Here is an 18194-nt window from a genome sequence, read left to right on the forward strand (position 1 = left end):
GTACTGCAATAATCAAATCGTTCCCAGAAAGAATAACTCTATGGGAATGAGCGAAACATATGGAACAGCTTTTTCTGTGCAGATGGCGTTGCCAGCCTTCCCTCTGCTGTCAGCTTCCTTCTCTCAGTTTCACTGCGAATGCTGCTCAGGGTGTGCTGCGCTTTTAATGGTAGACGTGCACTTTTACGACTGGCAGCCGTCGCTGGTTCATAAAGCGTGCCTTCCAAAATTGCATTCATAAATCACCGACAACAATACTGATTCAAAGCGGAGAGGCTGGGAGAAAATAACAAGGGGAGGTAAACATTTGAGCCAGTTACCAATGCACAACAACACAGGTCCAATGACTTTTAATGATGCTGGAAGCAAGGCACAACTTAGATATCTTGTTTTGGCGAGTCGTAAGAAGCATTTTTTTTGTCAGATGTATTGACCTTTAGTTTAATAAATAAAAATTGTGAACTATACTATAATATAAACATTCATATGCTACATGCAAAGTCATATAATTTAAAGTAATAATTTATATATTCACATAGAAAGAAGAAAAGGAGATGGGACTGGGAAATCAGGATTTGCCTAGTTTTCTGGATAACGCACAGAGGCAGGAGGTGTCTATCCTGATCCATCTCCAGCCGACATACTTGTTGTTCTCTGTGCTCAGTGCCCTGACATAGGTCTGGCTGGTTTTACATTGGGAATTCCAGTGTTTGTCATCGATGCCCCTGCAGCCGCTCTTGACGGGTTTAGCCTCCCTGCACCGCGTCTCGTAAAAGTATTGTTTGATGGCGGAATTGCCCGTTTTAATCTCCCCCAGGACGGTGACCTGCCTGCCCCTGATGTCAATCGCCGCCGTTCTGTCCGTCACCCAGCGGCTCTCGCTGTCACACACCGAGTACTCGCCGCGGTGGCCCCTGTGCTCGGCGTAGCGCTTCCGCCGGGCCGTCCTGTTGTCCATCTCCGCGAAATCCTCCACTAAGTACAAAGGGGGCGGCTGTAAAGGCAGCCGGTCGCTCAGCAGCACCCGGGGCGAGTGGTAACGCTTCTTCTGCCGCAGCAACTCGGCGTCCACCGAGACGATGGGCTGGAAGTCGGATAGTGTGTTCCCCGGCGACTCCGTGCTCCTCGGGGTGCCGCCCTTCTGCCTGCCCTCCTGGTATTTCTCCTTCACCTCTTGGCTCTGCTTGGAGAGCCGGCCCTTCAGGATGTCCGCCTGCAGGAGTCTGATGATGAGCGAGCTCACGGAATCCTCGGAAGAACTTCTCTTGTCCACGGTTGTAGCCTGGATGGCACCGAGATAAGTGAGAAGCATGCCATAAAACAGGACAGACATTACTTTGTTCACCTGTAAAAGCTAAAGAAAAACAGGCAGGGGGTCAATTCAGTTCCATCCAGAGACAGGTATAGATCACTAGTCTTACAGCACAGAAGAAATAAATCCCATACTAGCCATCACATCAAACCACCCTCCTCCCCAAGTCTCAATGTACGTTTGACTTATAGAATCATAGAATTCCTACAGTGCAGAAGGAGACCATTCAGCCCATCAAGCCTACACCAACTACAACCCCACCTAGGCCTTATTCCTGTTACCTTGCTAACCCCCCGATACTCGGGTCTATTTAGCATGGTCAATCACCCTAACCCGCACATCTTTGGACCGTGGGAGGAGACATTGTTGGCCACTTTAGGACTTGAACAGCAGGTTAGGTGTAAAGATTCGCATTCTAATCAGTAATCTGTAAACTGTCTGTGCTTTATATGCTCTGTCTGAGGCCAGAACTCTCCATGCACCTGACAACGAGGGTAACCGTGAAAGCTAGTGAGTTTACTATCAAATAAATCGGTTGGACTTAAACCTGGTGTTGTCAGACTTTTTACTGTGTTTACCCCAGTCCAACGCCGGCATATCCACACCATGGGAGGAAACCAGAGCACCCGGAAGAAAGCCATGTAGAGATGGGGCAAACTCTGCATAGACAGTGACCCGGAGTTGAGGGGGTTGAGCTATGAGGAGAGGCTGAATAAGCTAGGCTTGTACTCGTTAGAGTTTAGAAGAATGAGGGGAGATCTCATTGAGACATATAAGATGATGAATGGGATGGATAGGATAGAAGTGGAGAGACTCTTCCCGCTCAGAAAGGACAGTAGGACTAGGGGGCACAGCCTCAAGACAAAGGGGGGGGGGGGCGGTTTAGAATGGAGTTGAGGAGGAACTTCTTCACTCAAAGGGTGGTGAATCTCTGGAATTCTCTGCCCATTGAAGTGGTGGAGGCTGCCTCGCTAAATATTTTTAAGACGCGGGTTGATGGGTTTTTGATAAGCGAGGGGATTAAGGATTATGGGGAGAGGGCGGGAATGTGGAACTGAGCCACGACAGATCAGCCATGATCTTATTGAATGGCGGGGCAGGCTCGAAGGGCTAGATGGCCTACTCCTGCTCCTATTTCTTATGTTCTTATGTTCTAAGTCAGGAATCGAACCCAGGTCACTGGTGCTGTGAGGCAGCGGTGTTAACCACTGTGCTGCTCTTCAGTTGTTCTCACAATTGGACTCAATGTCCAACACTTCCTGTGGGATTCTGCTCCCTCACTCTCCAAGCCTCAGGTCAGCCAATTTGGGTCACAATCCTGTGAGATTTAAAAAGTGCAGTTCACTCCGATTTTCATTGGCCCTCACTGATAATATAATCTGGTTCATGCCCGCACCCGGCGAGAACCTGACAGAAATACCTTTCTAATAAATTTGAACAAGATTAAGTAGTCCCCTTTCCAAATTATCCCCCGTTACAGTACATTCATACCTCGCCTTCACAGTGGCAAGGTTCTGGACAGGTTTTCCAAAATGCAAAATGCACTTTGGGGGAAAATGACAAAAGTATGTGTAGGCCCCAGAGGGAGAGGACCAGGAGGCAGTGCCAGTGGCGGGTGTCTAAGTGTGATCCCTGTGGCAAGGGGGATTTGGCTTAATAATGGTGGTGGATGTTGGGGAAGAGGGGGAGCGGTGGGTGGGTGCTGAGGCTGCAGGATAATCATGGCAGTGTTGGCGGTGAGTACCATGCAAGGGCGGCCGATGGTGATTGTGCGGGGTGGGATACCAATGATCGTGTGGGGGAGAGGGGGGTGCGGCAAGCATACTCCCCATATTGGGGAGGGTAGGTTATTTTTTGTTTGGATTAGGGCGCTCTTTAAAATTGGCGCCCTGAACTCTGTGCAGCCATTCTTGCTGGCTGTAAGAGTACCTGGCATGCCAGAGGATCCTAACCCATGTACGTCGGCTGCAGCCTATCAGCCTTTATGCATCTATCCCATGGTCAAGATATCCAAGATTGTAGCACCATCATAGTGACTCTTCGATCGTACTTTCTTTGAATGTTACTTCTCATTGGTCTACAAGGATAATGAATTTGTCCTCATATTTATTGTGTCAAATGTTTTTAATTGTATCATACACTTTTTTTCATAAAATACAGATGTCAAATTTTTGTTCTTTTTGATACTACCAAATGTAAACTTACACAAAACCAACAATGGTGAGAATCTGCCTTTTTTTTGTGTTTCCTGAGCTGATGCATGGTCTGCTTCCTGAGTGGCTTTGTAAAGACACTGAGCTAGTTTACCATTCCAGAAGGAATGTTGTGATGTTACAACATGGTAGTGTTGCACAATCAATCATCGACGTGCATTTAGCTAATCGCATTGCTTATCTGCACAGGATTTGTTCAGGAACATGCTTGAGTGGAAGTCAACTCTATGCAAACACCCGTAGGTCGGTCTCCTGAGGCCTGGACCTCAAGCCTATGGTAGTGAGATAGTACCTTCAGGCTTACCAAACACACTGGCAGTAATGCATCTACTCATTTATGTGCAAACAGGGGAAGTGATGGCCTAGTGATATTATCGCTAGACTATTAATCCAGAAACTCAGTAAATGTTCTGTGCACCAGAGTTCGGGATCCTGCCATGGTGGAATTTGAATTCAATTTTTTTAAAAATCTGGAATTAAGAATCTACTGATGACCATGAAACTATTGTCGATTGTCAGAAAAACCCATTTGATTCACTAATATCCTTTAGGGAAGGAAATCTGCCGTCCTTACCTGATCTGGCCTACGTGTGACTCCAGAGGCACAGCTCTCAACTGCTTCAGACAACTAGGGATGGACAATAAAAATACGGGCAAGCCAGTGATGCTCATGTCCCCCAAATGAATAAAAAAAACTTGCATAATAGTGTGTGAAATTCAAAGAACAGGAAGTGGGATAATACCTCTATCCTAAATGTGTAATTTATCTTTCACTAAAAATAGACAATGTCTATCGCAGAAACAGGTACTTGTTAACATTTCCATATTACCTGTTTTTAGATGTCTAAGCAATACTCCCTGAAGTTAGCAATTAGCTTCAAAGAAAAGTAGTTCTGTTATCTGATCTTATTAGATTTTGTTTTCGATACAAAGCTTTCCAGATAATACCTCAGGTGTGAAGAAAAAATGTTATACATCTGCCTATGAGGGAAACTGAATTTCATTTCCAGATCTATTTTAAGGATATGACAGATGGAAATGCATGCCAACCACAAACAACAATAAGATAATAACCAGATTATCAGTTCTAGTGGTATAGGTTGGCAGTGAACTCCCTCCTTTTCTTTGAAATAATGCCAAGAGATCTTAAGCCTATAACTGAGAAGGTAGACAGGGCGTAACTTTAAATTCTGATCTGAAAGGCTGCAATGTAGTACCCCCCTTCTGGGGCTGAATTTTATGGCTCCATCACAGAGGAGGTGGAGCTGGAAAATGCGACGAGCCGTCCAAAGGTCCACTGACTTCGGCAAGAGTGGAAAGTCCCACCCACGCTGTTTCAGAATGTTTTAAAGTATATCCAAAGTGTACCTGGTATCTCATTTTACTAAAACAGCCGTTAAGTAATAAAGCATCAGGGCGTGGTCTTATCTGCCAATCGTGCCACGCTCCCGCTGCAGCGAGATCGAACAATTTGGCGGCCTGCTAGATCTCCATTCACTGCAGCGGGATGGGAACATCCTGTCAGCATGAACGGTGATAAGATTCTGGCCCTAGTTTCAGTTTATTTTTGTGGCATGGAATGAGATTTGATGGGAGTACTGAGTCCCCAACCTGTGTCCTCTGTTTGAACAGAGGGGAGTACGATAGGATCAGAGAGGAATTGGCGAATGTAGATTGGGGGCACAGATTGGTCGGTAGGACTGCTGAGGAACAGTGGAGGATCTTTAGGGAGATCTTTTTCTGTGCTCAGCAGAAATTTATTCCGATGGTAAAGAAGGAACGTAGGAGAAGGGATAATAAGCTGTGGTTATCGAAGGAAATAAAGGAGAGTATTAAATTAGAAGCTGATGCGTTTATAGTGGCTAAAAGTAGTGGGCAAGAAGAGGATTGGGAGAGGTTTAAAAATCAACAAAGATTGACTAAGAAGTTGATAAAGAAAGGAAGGATAGACTATGAAGCTAAACTAGCACTAAATATAAAAAAGTTCAGTAAGAGTTTTTATAAATATATAAAGAGGAGGCTGGCTAGAGTGAATGTTGGATCCTTAGAGGATGAGAGGGGGGATTTAGTGGTGGGAGATGAGGAAATGGCTGAGGCCTTAAATAAGTTTTTTGCCTCGGTCTTCATGGAGGAGGACGCGAATAGTTTGCCGGATATTAAAGATAGACGGATGGTAGGAGTTGAGGGCCTGAATGTGATTACTGTCACTAGAGAGGTAGTGCTTGATAGACTAGCGGGACCGATGGTGGAGAAGTCCCCAGGACCGGATGGAATGCATCCCAGGGTTCTGAAGGAAATGGCAGAGGTGATAGTAGACACCTTAGTGATTATTTACCAAACTTCGTTGGATTCCGGGGAAGTGCCGGAAGATTGGAAAACAGCTAATGTTACGCCGCTGTTTAAAAAAGGTAGCAGGCAAAAGGCAGGGAATTATAGGCCAGTTAGTTTAACGTCTGTTGTTGGAAAAATGCTGGAATCTGTCATCAAAGAAGAAATAGCGAGGCACCTAGAGAAGAATTGTTTGATAGAGCAGACGCAGCACAGATTCGTTAAGGGGAAGTCGTGTTTGACAAATTTATTGGAATTCTATGAGGATGTGACTAGTGCGATAGACAGAGGGGAACCGGTGGATGTGGTGTTTCTCGATTTTCAGAAGGCGTTTGATAAGGTGCCGCACAAAAGGTTACTTCAGAAGGTTAGGGGGCATGGAGTTGGGGGTAAGGTGTTAGCGTGGATAGAGGATTGGTTGTCTAATAGGAGGCAGAGAGTTGGTATTAATGGGTGCTATTCTGATTGGTGGTTGGTAACTAGTGGAGTGCCGCAGGGATCGGTGCTGGGGCCTCAGCTATTTACCATTTATATAGATGATCTGGAGGAGGGGGTTGAGTGTAGGGTGACGAAATTTGCTGATGACACGAAGATAAGTGGAAAAGCAAATTGTGCGGAGGGTGTGGAAAGTCTGCAGAGGGATCGAGATAGGCTGAGCGAATGGGCAAGGACCTGGCAGATGGAGTACAATGTTAGCAAGTGTGAGGTTATTCACTTTGGCAGGAATAATAGTAGGAGGGATTACTATTTAAAGGGTGAAAAGCTGCAGTTTGCTACGGTGCAGAGGGACCTGGGCGTCCTTGTGCATGAGTCACAAAAACCCAGTCTGCAGGTCCAGCAGGTGATCAGGAAGGCAAATGGGATGCTGGCTTTTATAGCGAGGGGGATAGAATATAAAAGCAGGGAGGTCTTGCAGCAACTGTGCAGGGTACTGGTGAGGCCGCAGCTGGAGTACTGTGTACAGTTTTGGTCGCCGCACTTGCGCAAGGATATTTTGGCCTTGGAGGAAGCGCAGAGGAGGTTCACTAGGCTGATACTAGAGATGAGGGGGTTGGACTATGAAGAGAGACTAAAAAGATTGGGTCTGTACTCATTGGAGTTTAGAAGGATGAGGGGGGATCTTATAGAGATGTATAAGATAATGAAAGGGATGGATAGGGTAGAGGTAGAGAGATTCTTCCCACTCAGAAAGGACAGCAGGACTAGAGGGCACAGCCTCAAGATAAGGGGGGGGGGGCGCAGTTTAGAACGGAGTTGAGGAGGAACTCCTTCACTCAAAGGGTGGTGAATCTCTGGAATTCTCTGCCTGTTGAAGTGGTGGAGGCTACCTCGCTAAACATATTTAAGTCACGGGTAGATAGGTTTTTGGTAGGCAAGGGAATTAAGGGTTATGGGGAGAAGGTGGGAAAGTGGAACTGAGCCACTTCAGATTAGCCATGATCTTATTGAATGGCGGGGCAGGCTCGAGGGGCTAGATGGCCTACTCCTGCTCCTATGTTCTTATTATGTTCTTTGAAAAGCCTACACAGATATTTTAGGGATATTAAGGTTCTTTTACAATTCCTGTGAATAAATCTATTCTGTAATCCTCTCTGCCACCGTGTCACCCTCTGTTCCTTTAAGAACCTGCTGAAAGGGCACATTTTTTCGACCAAACGTTTTGTCATTTCTTCTAAATTTTAAACTCAGGTGTCTTATATTTTTCCAGCTCTGTAAAGCAGCTCGGCAGGAATGAATGCACATTCCGATTGCTATTTGACTCTCCGCCTTGCCAACGCTTGCAGCAAACACTACTCCCAGTTTAGGAGCTGCATGGATGTGGCTGCCTCTTGTTCGTGACGAAAGGCCATACCTCACCTCAACACCCTTAAAAATCACTCCAAAATACTGCGATGAGTAATTCAGCATGCACAGGCACATTCAGCAATTTCCAGCTAATCAGGAATGTGGCTGTGTCAGTGAATGCATTCAACATGTGGTCCGTGCAACTTTCTGTTCATGTAGGCTGAAACATTATGCAAGAACGAGGCTCAGATGCACAAATCTCAGCCCTGAGTTTCCAGATAAACACCGCTACGCCAAAAATCTGCAACACTGAGCTCCTAAGGCGTAACCGTCGAATCCCTGCAGCACAGGAGGAGACCATTCTGCACCAAGTCTTTGACTGAGCATCCTACCCAGGTGCACTCCTCTACACTAACCCGTAACTCCACATATTTACCCCACTAATCCCCCTAACCTATACATCCTGTGACTCTAAGGGGCAATTTAGCATAGCCAACTCACCTAACCTTTGGATTGTGGCAGGAAATCGGACCACCCGGAGGAAACCCACACAGACATGGGGAGGAGGTGCAAGCTCCACGCAGACAGTCACCCGAGGCTGGAATTGAACCCCAGGTCCCTGGCACTGTGAGGCAGCAGTGCTAACCACTGTGCCACCGTGCCATCCTAGATTGGGGTAAATTTTTTGTAATGTGTGTGGATCATGGGATTACATCATCTGAGAAGTGCACGTCAATATCAATAAACTTACTGGGGCAAGACTTTATATATTGATCTTGCTTATGAGCTCCTGCAAAACCATCTGACAGTTACAGATGTAAGGGATTGCAAACCTGGCTCAGTTGTGGTCATGAAAGAGTCACTTTCCTTGATATTTATTGGAAACAGGCCTGAGAGGTTTTGTACACGTGCCAGGTGCACCTAAGTACACTATCTTCGCCTTTGGCCCTCCATAGGTTTCTGACAGACTATCAGGCACAGCACTCAGATCTTCTGTTACTGCTGCAGAACTACACTTGCAAGAAGTCAGGAGAAAGGGTGGCATTGCAATCTGTTCTGCCTGCAGGGTATTATCGTGTATTGCGTTGATAAAGGATGGCGTTAATACAGAGAAACGGCTGCCAGATCTGATACAATTCGTCATGATTAGACTATCCATCAGTACCTTCTACCAAGGCAAAGATACTGACTAGCAATTTACACCAACATAACATACCTGTCAGTACCTCGGACCAAGCCAGCATACCTAACGGTACCCCATGCCAACATGACATATTGTAAAGAAATACCTCTCCAGGTCTGACCTGCCACCCTCGGAATCAGTCTGGTAAACCTTCGCTGCATTCCCTGGAGAGCAAGAATCCTTCCTTAGAAAACGAGACCAAGAGTGCACACAATATTCTAGGTGTGGCCTCACCAAGACCCTGTGTAATTGCAACAACAAATCTCTCCTCCTGTACTCAACCTCTCGCAATGAAGACCAACATACCATTTGCCTTCTTTTGATTGATTGATCTATAAAGATTGATTCTTTTCCCTGTAGCTGCGCTTTAATCTCTGCAACGGTATTTTTGTTACTAATATTATCAATTTTACTTGACTAACTTTTAGCAGTAGTTTTGGAATAAATTAACTTGTATCTTACTTAAGACTAAACCTTATTATCTGCATGCTTACCTTCAGCGACTGGTGCACAAGGACACCCAGTACTTAATACCTAAATAACATATCCACCAGTACCCAATGCCAAGTGAAATATTCATTGGTACTTTATATGAAGATAGCATACTCATCAAAACCCTTCAACAACCTAACAAAACCCTTAGTACCCCATACTAAGATAACATGCTATCACAAATGTGCAATTATGATATTACAGATTCTAACAGCAGCTGTTTTAAAGGCATGTTTCTGTTTTCAAATCTTTACGTTGAGTTTAAAGGTCTTTTTCAAAATGCAATTTTGGGCAGATAACATGACACCTCCCAGTGTTTATTCACAACCTGTTGGACTCATCTCTACACTGGTACACAGAGTCATTAAAATCGCAAAGACCCTCCCAGGGATGTCTGTTAAATTCTAAAAGGTGTGAAAAGAAGCTATTGCTTCTGGGAATAGAGGAGGTAGGAAATGGACTTCAAAGGACAAAAACATAATTAATCTGTCAGGATTAACATAGCAGTCATTCTTTTTTAGTTGTGATAAAGACATGCTGAGAACAGCCCTTTTGTGTCAGGAAGATCTCTGAAAAAAAATCAGAGACGGTTCTTGGCCAAGAAAGGACAAACAGCAAGACATCAAGAAACCAACAGCTCTTCTGCTGAAAGAGTCCAGGCAGTGCACAAGTGCTGTGAACACCGAATGAGTGAGGAATAGGAATCCCTCTCTCCCTCTGCACTAACTGCAGGCCTCCTTAATCCACCTCAAACCTACAAATATTCAACTGCAGAAACTACTACAACAGTTAAACCAAATCTGAAATTTCAACCTCTTCACTTGGGAAAGAAAGAACTCAAACAATGGGCCTACAATGATATCTTACACAGATTGATCTTTAAGTATTCTTTTCCCTGTAGCTGCGCTTTAATCTCTGCAACTGTATTTTAGTTACTAATATTATCAATTTTACTTGACTAACTTTTAGCAGTAGTTTTGGTATAAATTAATGTGTATTTTCTTTAAGACTGAACCTTGTTATCTGTGTTTTTCAAAAATTGAATCCTCTTAAAGCACGCCCTGATCAGAGGGAAGAGGAACCTCCACCTCGTGCCACCATGGTGGTATCAGAGGATCCACCCCTGCCACAGTCTGAGCTGTCACATCCTACACCAACTGTACCACCTCCCCCGCCCCCCCCCGCCCCCCCGCCCCGCCCCCGCCCCGCCCCCCCCCGCCCCGCCCCCCACCACCCCTGAGACCAGAGCTGGTACATTCCCCCCCACCTCTGCGATCTTGGTCACCACCGCCTGACTGTGTCACTCTCCCCCAGGGGCTGTGTGTACCTTTATGCCATTTGGAGATCCCACAACAGGCTCACGCTTGAGTGAACCTATTGTAAACAGGAGGTATGCAAATATGCCTTGTGTTTGGAGAGTGGGGGGAGGCGGTTGGGAATGTACAGTGAATGGGGTGTATAATGAAATGTAAATGTATTCAAATATATTAAACTCAGGTTCTCTCCTATCATGCTGACTTCTGGGATTCGCTGGATCTTGAGTCTCCGCCGCCAATCCCCAGCATGAATAAAGAAATTACAACACAGGCCTTCAGCCCTCCAAGCCTGCACTGACCATGCTGCCCAACTGAACTAAAACCCTATCCTTCCTGAGACCATAGCTCTCTCTTCCTATCCTATTCATGTGTTTGTTAAGATGCCCCTTAGAAGTCACTGCTTCCACTACCTCCCCGGCAACGCCTTCCAGGCACCCACCACCTGTGTAAAAAAGAACTTGCCTCGAAAATCTCCTTTAAGCTTTGCCCCTCGCGCCTTAAACCAATGCCCCCTAGCAATTAATTCTTCCACCCTGGGAAAAAGCTTCTGACTATCCACCCTCTCCATGCCCCTCATAATCTTGTAGACTTCTATCAGGTCGCCCCTCAACCTCCGTCATTCCAGTGACAACAAAGCAAGTTTCTCCAATCTCTCCTCATAATTACTGCCCTCCATACCTGGTAAATCTTTTCAGTACCCTCTCCAAAGCCTCCATGTCCTTCTGGTAGGGTGACGACCGGAATTGAACACTGTATTCCATGGAGGGAGAGGGCTGAAGATCTCACCCAAAGTATGCATTTTACAAAAGGTTTCTCATGCTCTATTTAACACTAGCTGCTAGTCCAGGCTAACTTGAAATAGATAATGAATAATTTTCATGAAAATATACCTCTGTCCCTCTAAGAGCTCCTTTGTATATGGAGCTACAGCTGGCACGCGCCTCACCGCCAGCCAATCAAGAACGATGCTTTAATTTGCATGCAGAATCTGTTGATTTGAATGTTACTCAGACCTGACAGCAACGCACGCACATAAAGCCTGAAGTAGAAGCTCACACATGGCATTTGTGCAAGGGCCAGGTGATGGATGACCTTGCAAATCAAATAGCCCCAGTTGGGACAAAAGGAAATGTTTTTTCCCCTAAATGTGTGCAGCAGGTTGGAGCTCTCTAACACACAGCATCTGTGCTTTGCCTTTGATATAGAAGTCTGGTTTTCAGCTGAATACTTGACGATAGAGCTTTTGTCAGAACTTGTCCTGAAGTATTCCTTTAACCCTTGCAGTACCGCCGATGGGTTTGCTTGCTTGGGAGTTGCAAAGAAGCTCACTCATCACCGGCTAGGCACGCCCTGGTTTGTGCACACTTTGAACATTAAAGAGTGACCTCGGGGTCACACCTATTAAGGGGCCACATTAATCTAACAGACTTCGTTGGCTGCTAAACCGGTATTCTCAGTCCAGATGCTCCCATCTCCAAAATGCAGTACTGGAATAGGTAGCAGAGAAAAGGTATGTGCTAAGAAAATGAAGGGTTGGAACACTTATGACCAATGTTACTTTAAGTTTTTTTTGTTTCCTTTGTTGTTCACGATGTGCTACATTCAAGATTGCTGCACATTCATGCACATGTTCACCTTAGAGGGAACACTGATTATTGTGAATAGAAAACTTTAAAAAATAAGGCAGGGAAAAGACGGGTAATAGAGTCAGTAAAGGTCCAATTTTTATTAATTTTTATTTAAAATTGGAAGTGTGGACATTACCAAACACTGGAAGGTCTATTGACCAATCTTGCCTGCCTGACATAATACCCTCAGATGGGCCAACATTACACAGCCCCATTTGCTGGTTTTTCTCTCCAGAATCTTTTGTTGTTGTTGTTGTTTCGCTTCCTACACCTGGTAGTTCACAAGGCAGGCTTTCATCTGTTTCTATAGCTAGTTTTTCCCCAGGAAAAGCCAGAGGCTTATAGCTTGAGGGGCACATCAAACACCCTACGCTTACCATCTGCCATTGGCATGTGTTGGAAGGATTCCACAGGTTGACACTCAATCTGTAAGTTGTATTACGAACACACCTTACTGTGAGATCATTTCCTGAAGTAGGCCTTTGAAATCAGAGTTACTGGCTCAGAGGCAGGAATGCTTCAATCTTTTGTTTGCTTTTCCTTTAAGTGATGATGTAGCATTTTTGAATGGTGTTAGAAATTTTGCACTATGTACTACATGTAGCAATGCATTCTGCTGCAGTGGACTCAGGAGAGGACTTTGATGGGGCAAAAGAAAGCTTATGTGTCTGCATAACAAAATGACTTGTGCGATGGGAAACTTATCAGAAAGTCTTTTGCCAATTCAAGGAGCATGAAGAAAACCAGTCCCAACTGGGTAGCTAGATTGGAGTCTTTTTAGCATGGAAGTGGTGGTCAGGTTTAGTCGCATATTTATGAAGCCAGCCATGATGCTGAAGTTGCAGCTCCATTGCTGTACTATAGCAGCCTTTCAAAGTCTAAGTGCTGCAGGAGAGGCTCAGATAACTGCCACGCTGAGTCTGCTGGCTCAGCGAGCTGCCAGTGTGACTGCTGTTTGCAAGGGGAATTCCCAAGACTGAAATCCCAGGAAGTGTGTGTAGCTCCGTGAAACTAGAACCAGCTGACCCCGTTCAGGACGACAGATTCGCCCTCCCACCGCTGCTTCTCTGCCAGTGCCCTTACCGATACTTGTCAGTCGACCAGCCCTGACTGCTGCTGACCACGTCGAGATGGCGCTGTCCATAGCCGGGCCTTCTAATATCGCATCTGAGTGAGATGATCCTCCGATCCATTTATGGTCTTCCCCGCACTATGAAAGGCAGCAACCTCCCATCGGCTATGCTGCAACAACTGGGGCGGCACTGTGTACTAGCACCAAGAAGATGCAGTTTGGGTTGGATAAGGTCTGTGAAGGAGAATTCATGTTTGCGTATGGAGACATTTAGAGGATAGCACAGTGGATGACCAATCAATGAGTAAGACAGGTGACTGACGCCTGTGATGTCAGTCAGAATGAGTAGAGCCCGGTGTGCTGTTCTAACTGGCTTCCTGCAGATACAGGCTGTGGTAGATAAGGCAGCCCCACGCCACCCAGGAATTGGAATCAGTGCAAGGGCTTCCACTCCATTGAGGTACAGTCTGACAATGATGTTTTTGCAGATGTGTACAAGATTCCCAGGTAGCTGCCATGATGCTATTGCCCTGCACCTTCCTTGATCACTTCACGTGTTGGAGCAGACTTACCAGTTGGCTGCTCGGAGACAAGAGATACATGGCTGATGACACCCATGAGAAACCCAATCAGTGAGGCCTAGTAGTAAAAGGGAAGAAAGACCTGCATTTGTATTTGGTACTTTTTGCAACTGCTGGGTGCTTTGAGGTGAATGGAGTACTTCCTGAAGCGTAATTGCTGTAGTAATGTAGGAAACGCATGTGCTAGGTGGAGCAATGTGGAGTACCAATGTAAAATGATAAGACAGTGTTTCTTGTGATGCTGATTGAGGGACAAATTTGGTAGTTTTTTGACGTGTTAGATAAAATGCAAGACTTCCTTCCAATGCACGCCCCCCCCCACCCCCCAGACCTCATTAGTTATGTTCCACATGCGTGTTATCAAATACTTTTTTAACTGGGTATCCCTTGCCATGGGATCCTTTACATTCTATCTGAGCAGGCAGATTGGGCCATAGTTTAACATCGCATCCAAAAAAGAAATCAGTACCTCCAATAATGTAGCATTCCCTCACTATTGCACTGGAGTGTCAGTCTTGGTTTTTTTGTACGCGGGCGCTGGAGTGGGATTTGAACTTGGAATTACTATGATTCAGATGCTAGGGTGTTACCAACTGAACTACAGCTGTTATTCAAGTGTCAAGTAAGGGGCAATACAATGAAAACTACTTGCCAGCCAGAAGTGTGACAGACCAAAGTACCATCACACTGAAGATGCGTTGCCTGATCAGATTTGGAGCTATCCCTTCAGCATCCACTGGCCAGCTTCTCCAGAATGAACGTGGTATATTGTTCTCATAGATAGAACTCATAATCCCTACGGTGCAGAAGGAGGATATTAGGTGCATGGAGCCTGCATCAGCAACAATCCCATCCAGGCCCTATCCCCACACAAACCACCTATTTACCCTGTTAGCCTCTCTAACACTAAGGAGCAATTTAGCATAGCCAATCAACCTAACCTGCACATCTTTCAGACTGCAAGAGGAAGCCAAAGCACCCGGAGGAAATCCACACAGACACAGGGAGAATGTGCAACATGAACAGTCAGCCGAGACCGGAATTGAACCCGGGTCCCTGGCGCTGAGAAGCAGCAGTGCTAACCACCGTGTCACTGTGCTGCCCTCACTATGTCCCTATACCACTCTCTGCTAAGGGTTGGACTTGCAGGAGGGACGGATCATGGAAACAGAGCATCTTCCCACAACTCCAATGAGGACTAAAAGGTAAAACATAACCATCCATCAGCAGTTTTGTTGCGGGGTTCACTTAAGCCTCACCAGTCCATCTAGCTGACAGCCATGTTCAAAAGCCACTCTCCCCACCACTTCCTACAACAAAAAGCAGTCTTGCCAATAGCCAAGCATCCTGTTCACAGCACCCAAGTCATCAGTGTCAGTTCTTCCGTTTTCAGCCAACAATCAAAGCTGTGCAACACACAAACCGACGGAAAGAAATTACATTTTAACTCGACAAATTGCTCCACCAACTAAGAACAGCCATGCACCACCCCCCACAAAATCGAGAAGGAGCTATCAATCTGTTCAATCCTTTCCATGTCCAGGTCAAGTGAGAGATGGCACAGTATTCACTGCTGCTTCACAGCACCCAGGTTCAGTTCCAGCCTCGGGTCACTGTTTGTGTGGAGTTTGCACATTCTCTCTGTGTCTGCGTGGGTTTCCTCTGGGTGCTCTGATTCCTCCCATACTCCAGAGATGTGCAAGTTAAGTTAATTGGCCATACCAAATTGCCTCTTAATGTCAGGGGGATTAGCAGGATAAAGATGTGATGTTATGAGTATAGGACCAGGGTGGGATTGATGTTGGTGCAGGTTTGATGGGCCTGTACTGTAGGGATTCTATGATTCTACATTTATGTGGCTCAAAAACAAAACAGAAACTTAACAATCTGTAACACACCTATGTGTATAAATAAATCTTTTCCTTTTTCCCAGAACTTCCATGTGGCTTTAATGAGAGGGGCAGGTGTTCAAATCCCTGCATTGACTGTTGTGAAGCTCTATGTTGATGTTCTCTGGGTTTTGGAACCTGTGAGAGCCCCACCTATGAGTGCCCCACCTGTACCTGTGCTGGGGAAGACTGGGCCATTGCAACATGAGGCAGCATGTGGAGTACTGACTGAGTATAGCAGACCAGTCATCCTATTTAAGATGCCATTCATAGTGTGCAAGCTATTGGTAAATGTCAACTTGTATTCATGTTAGCTGTTATAATGCAGATCCCATAACTATCATCACAAAGGCCTGATGTGTAATCCCTTGTCCTCTACACAAATGCCTCCAATCTCTCTGCAAGTTGCAAAGAGAACTGGAACACCTGCAGTACATTGCACCATCTACGTTGCTGCTTCAGATTACCCTGTTGTCAGCAATTCTGAGATACAGTATCTGTGTCTGGCTGAGCAGTGTCCGGCAGCCTCAGATGCAGACTTTCCATTGTTGTCCCTATCTGTAATTGTGATGTGACTGTCACAGTTGAAACCTCAACAAATCTGCCTGACCTGTCTCACTACAGCGATTTGAGACATGGACTGCCTGTGAGTCTCGCAGAGCAATTGACCACCTCTGAGGAGTTGTCATTATTCTTCTGCATCACTGCCTGTGTTATGCATGATGATTCTCTGGCAAATCAGAGATAAAGTAAATTATCACGGTAACAATGCTTCCAATGATCATGATGCATATATAATATCTCACTCATTGTTGATGTCAAATCAACTTTGAATGAGTGCTGTACATCTCATGGCTGTCCTGATATTTATTCTGACACCAGTAGCTGGGCCTCAATCTCCCCATCTCCTCCTCCTTCCTCCAGCAGCTTCTCTTGCTTTCCATGGCCTCAGTTCGTTCTCCAGGTCATGCAATATTTCAAGAAGAGTGCCTACTAGTTCATCCATGCCCAGAGGCAACTAGGTTATGAAGATGTCCTGAAGTCAACATAAAGGCAACCAGCCTCTGTCACACCATTCCATGCAGACTTTTTTTCAACTTGAAGTGACAACAGAAAATGCCAAAAACAGCTAGAAGGTACCAACAAGCAATTAACATATAAGTCGAGGTTGATCCTTTTAAGTGGAAATTCCTGAATGCATGTTCCACAGTACAAGATTAAGAAAGGGTGTTGGTTTGAATGTCACATTCCAGAATGGCACTGCTCCTGTTAAATCATTGTTGCATGCTGATTGACAATGTGATCTGTCTACACTACATTGTTCCAATGGACATTCACTGCACGCACACTAACCTCTGCACCAGGATGGTGGCTGATACAATCTAGTCCACATGCCTACTGCAGACTCCATCTGGAGCTAGGTCAATTCTGTCCAAGCTGCAGACTTAATCATGAGCAGTCCATAAGCCCAACTAATCTAACTCTCAAATTATTTATTTATTTTATTGTTGTTACAAGTAGGCTTACATTAATGATGTAATGAAGTTACTGCGAAAATCCCCTAGTTTCCACAGTCTGATGCCTGTTCGGGTACACTGAAGAAGAATTTAGCATGGCCGACGCACCCAACCATGTCCCATGAATGAATTAATGAGAAAAGGATGTTTTACTATTCGGAAGAATATAAAACAGTGTCAATGTAAGGATCACATTACTCTGGGATCTAGGTTCAGGTATAGGATGCAATGTCAGCATTTGTACATTTGTACAGGACATTATGGGAGGCTAGGGAGGAAATTGCGGGTCCCCTAGTCAAGATATTTGAATAATCGATTGTCACGGGTGAGGTGCCTGAAGATTAGAGAGTGGCAAATGTTGTGCCTTTGTTTAAAAAGGGCTGCAGGGAAAAGCTTGGGAACTACAGGCCAGTGAGCCTCACATCTGTGGTGGGTAAATTGTTAGAAGGTATTTTGAGAGACAGGATCTACAGGCATTTAGAGACGCAAGTATTGATTAGGGACAGTCAGTATGGCTTTGTGAGTGGAAAATCATGCCTCTCAAATTTGATTGAGTTTTTTGAAGGGGTAACCAAGAAGGTAGATGAGGGCAGTGCAGTTGATGTTATCTACATGGACTTTAGCAAGGTCTTTGACAAGGTATCGCATGGTAGGTTGTTGCATAAGGTTAAATCTCACCGGATCCAGGGTGAGGTATCTAAATGGATACAAAATTGACTTTTTGCCAGAAGCTAGAGGGTGGTTGTAGAGAATTGTTTTTCAAACTAGAGACCTGTGACTGGCGGTGTGCCTCAGGCATCAGTATTGGATCCACCGTTATTTGTCAATTATATTAATGATTTGGATGAGTTTATAGGAGGTATGGTTAGTAAGTTTGC

At 45.3% G+C, this 18194-nt stretch overlaps 1 protein-coding gene across 1 annotated transcript in view; it reads right to left on the minus strand.

The window, feature by feature from the left end:
- Positions 1-364: 364 nt before the first annotated feature.
- ntf3 (neurotrophin 3) overlaps positions 365-18194 on the minus strand; it is a 41164-nt gene continuing 23334 nt past the window's right edge. The window contains exon 2 of the mRNA XM_080207822.1: positions 365-1354. Within this exon, the coding sequence (XP_080063948.1) occupies positions 569-1354 (786 nt within the window). The 3' untranslated portion in view covers positions 365-568. The remainder of the gene's footprint in view (positions 1355-18194) is intronic.

This window comes from Carcharhinus amblyrhynchos, chromosome 19, assembly GCF_965287045.1.
Source record: "Carcharhinus amblyrhynchos chromosome 19, sCarAmb.v2.hapA, whole genome shotgun sequence".
NCBI classification, from domain to species: domain Eukaryota; kingdom Metazoa; phylum Chordata; class Chondrichthyes; order Carcharhiniformes; family Carcharhinidae; genus Carcharhinus; species Carcharhinus amblyrhynchos.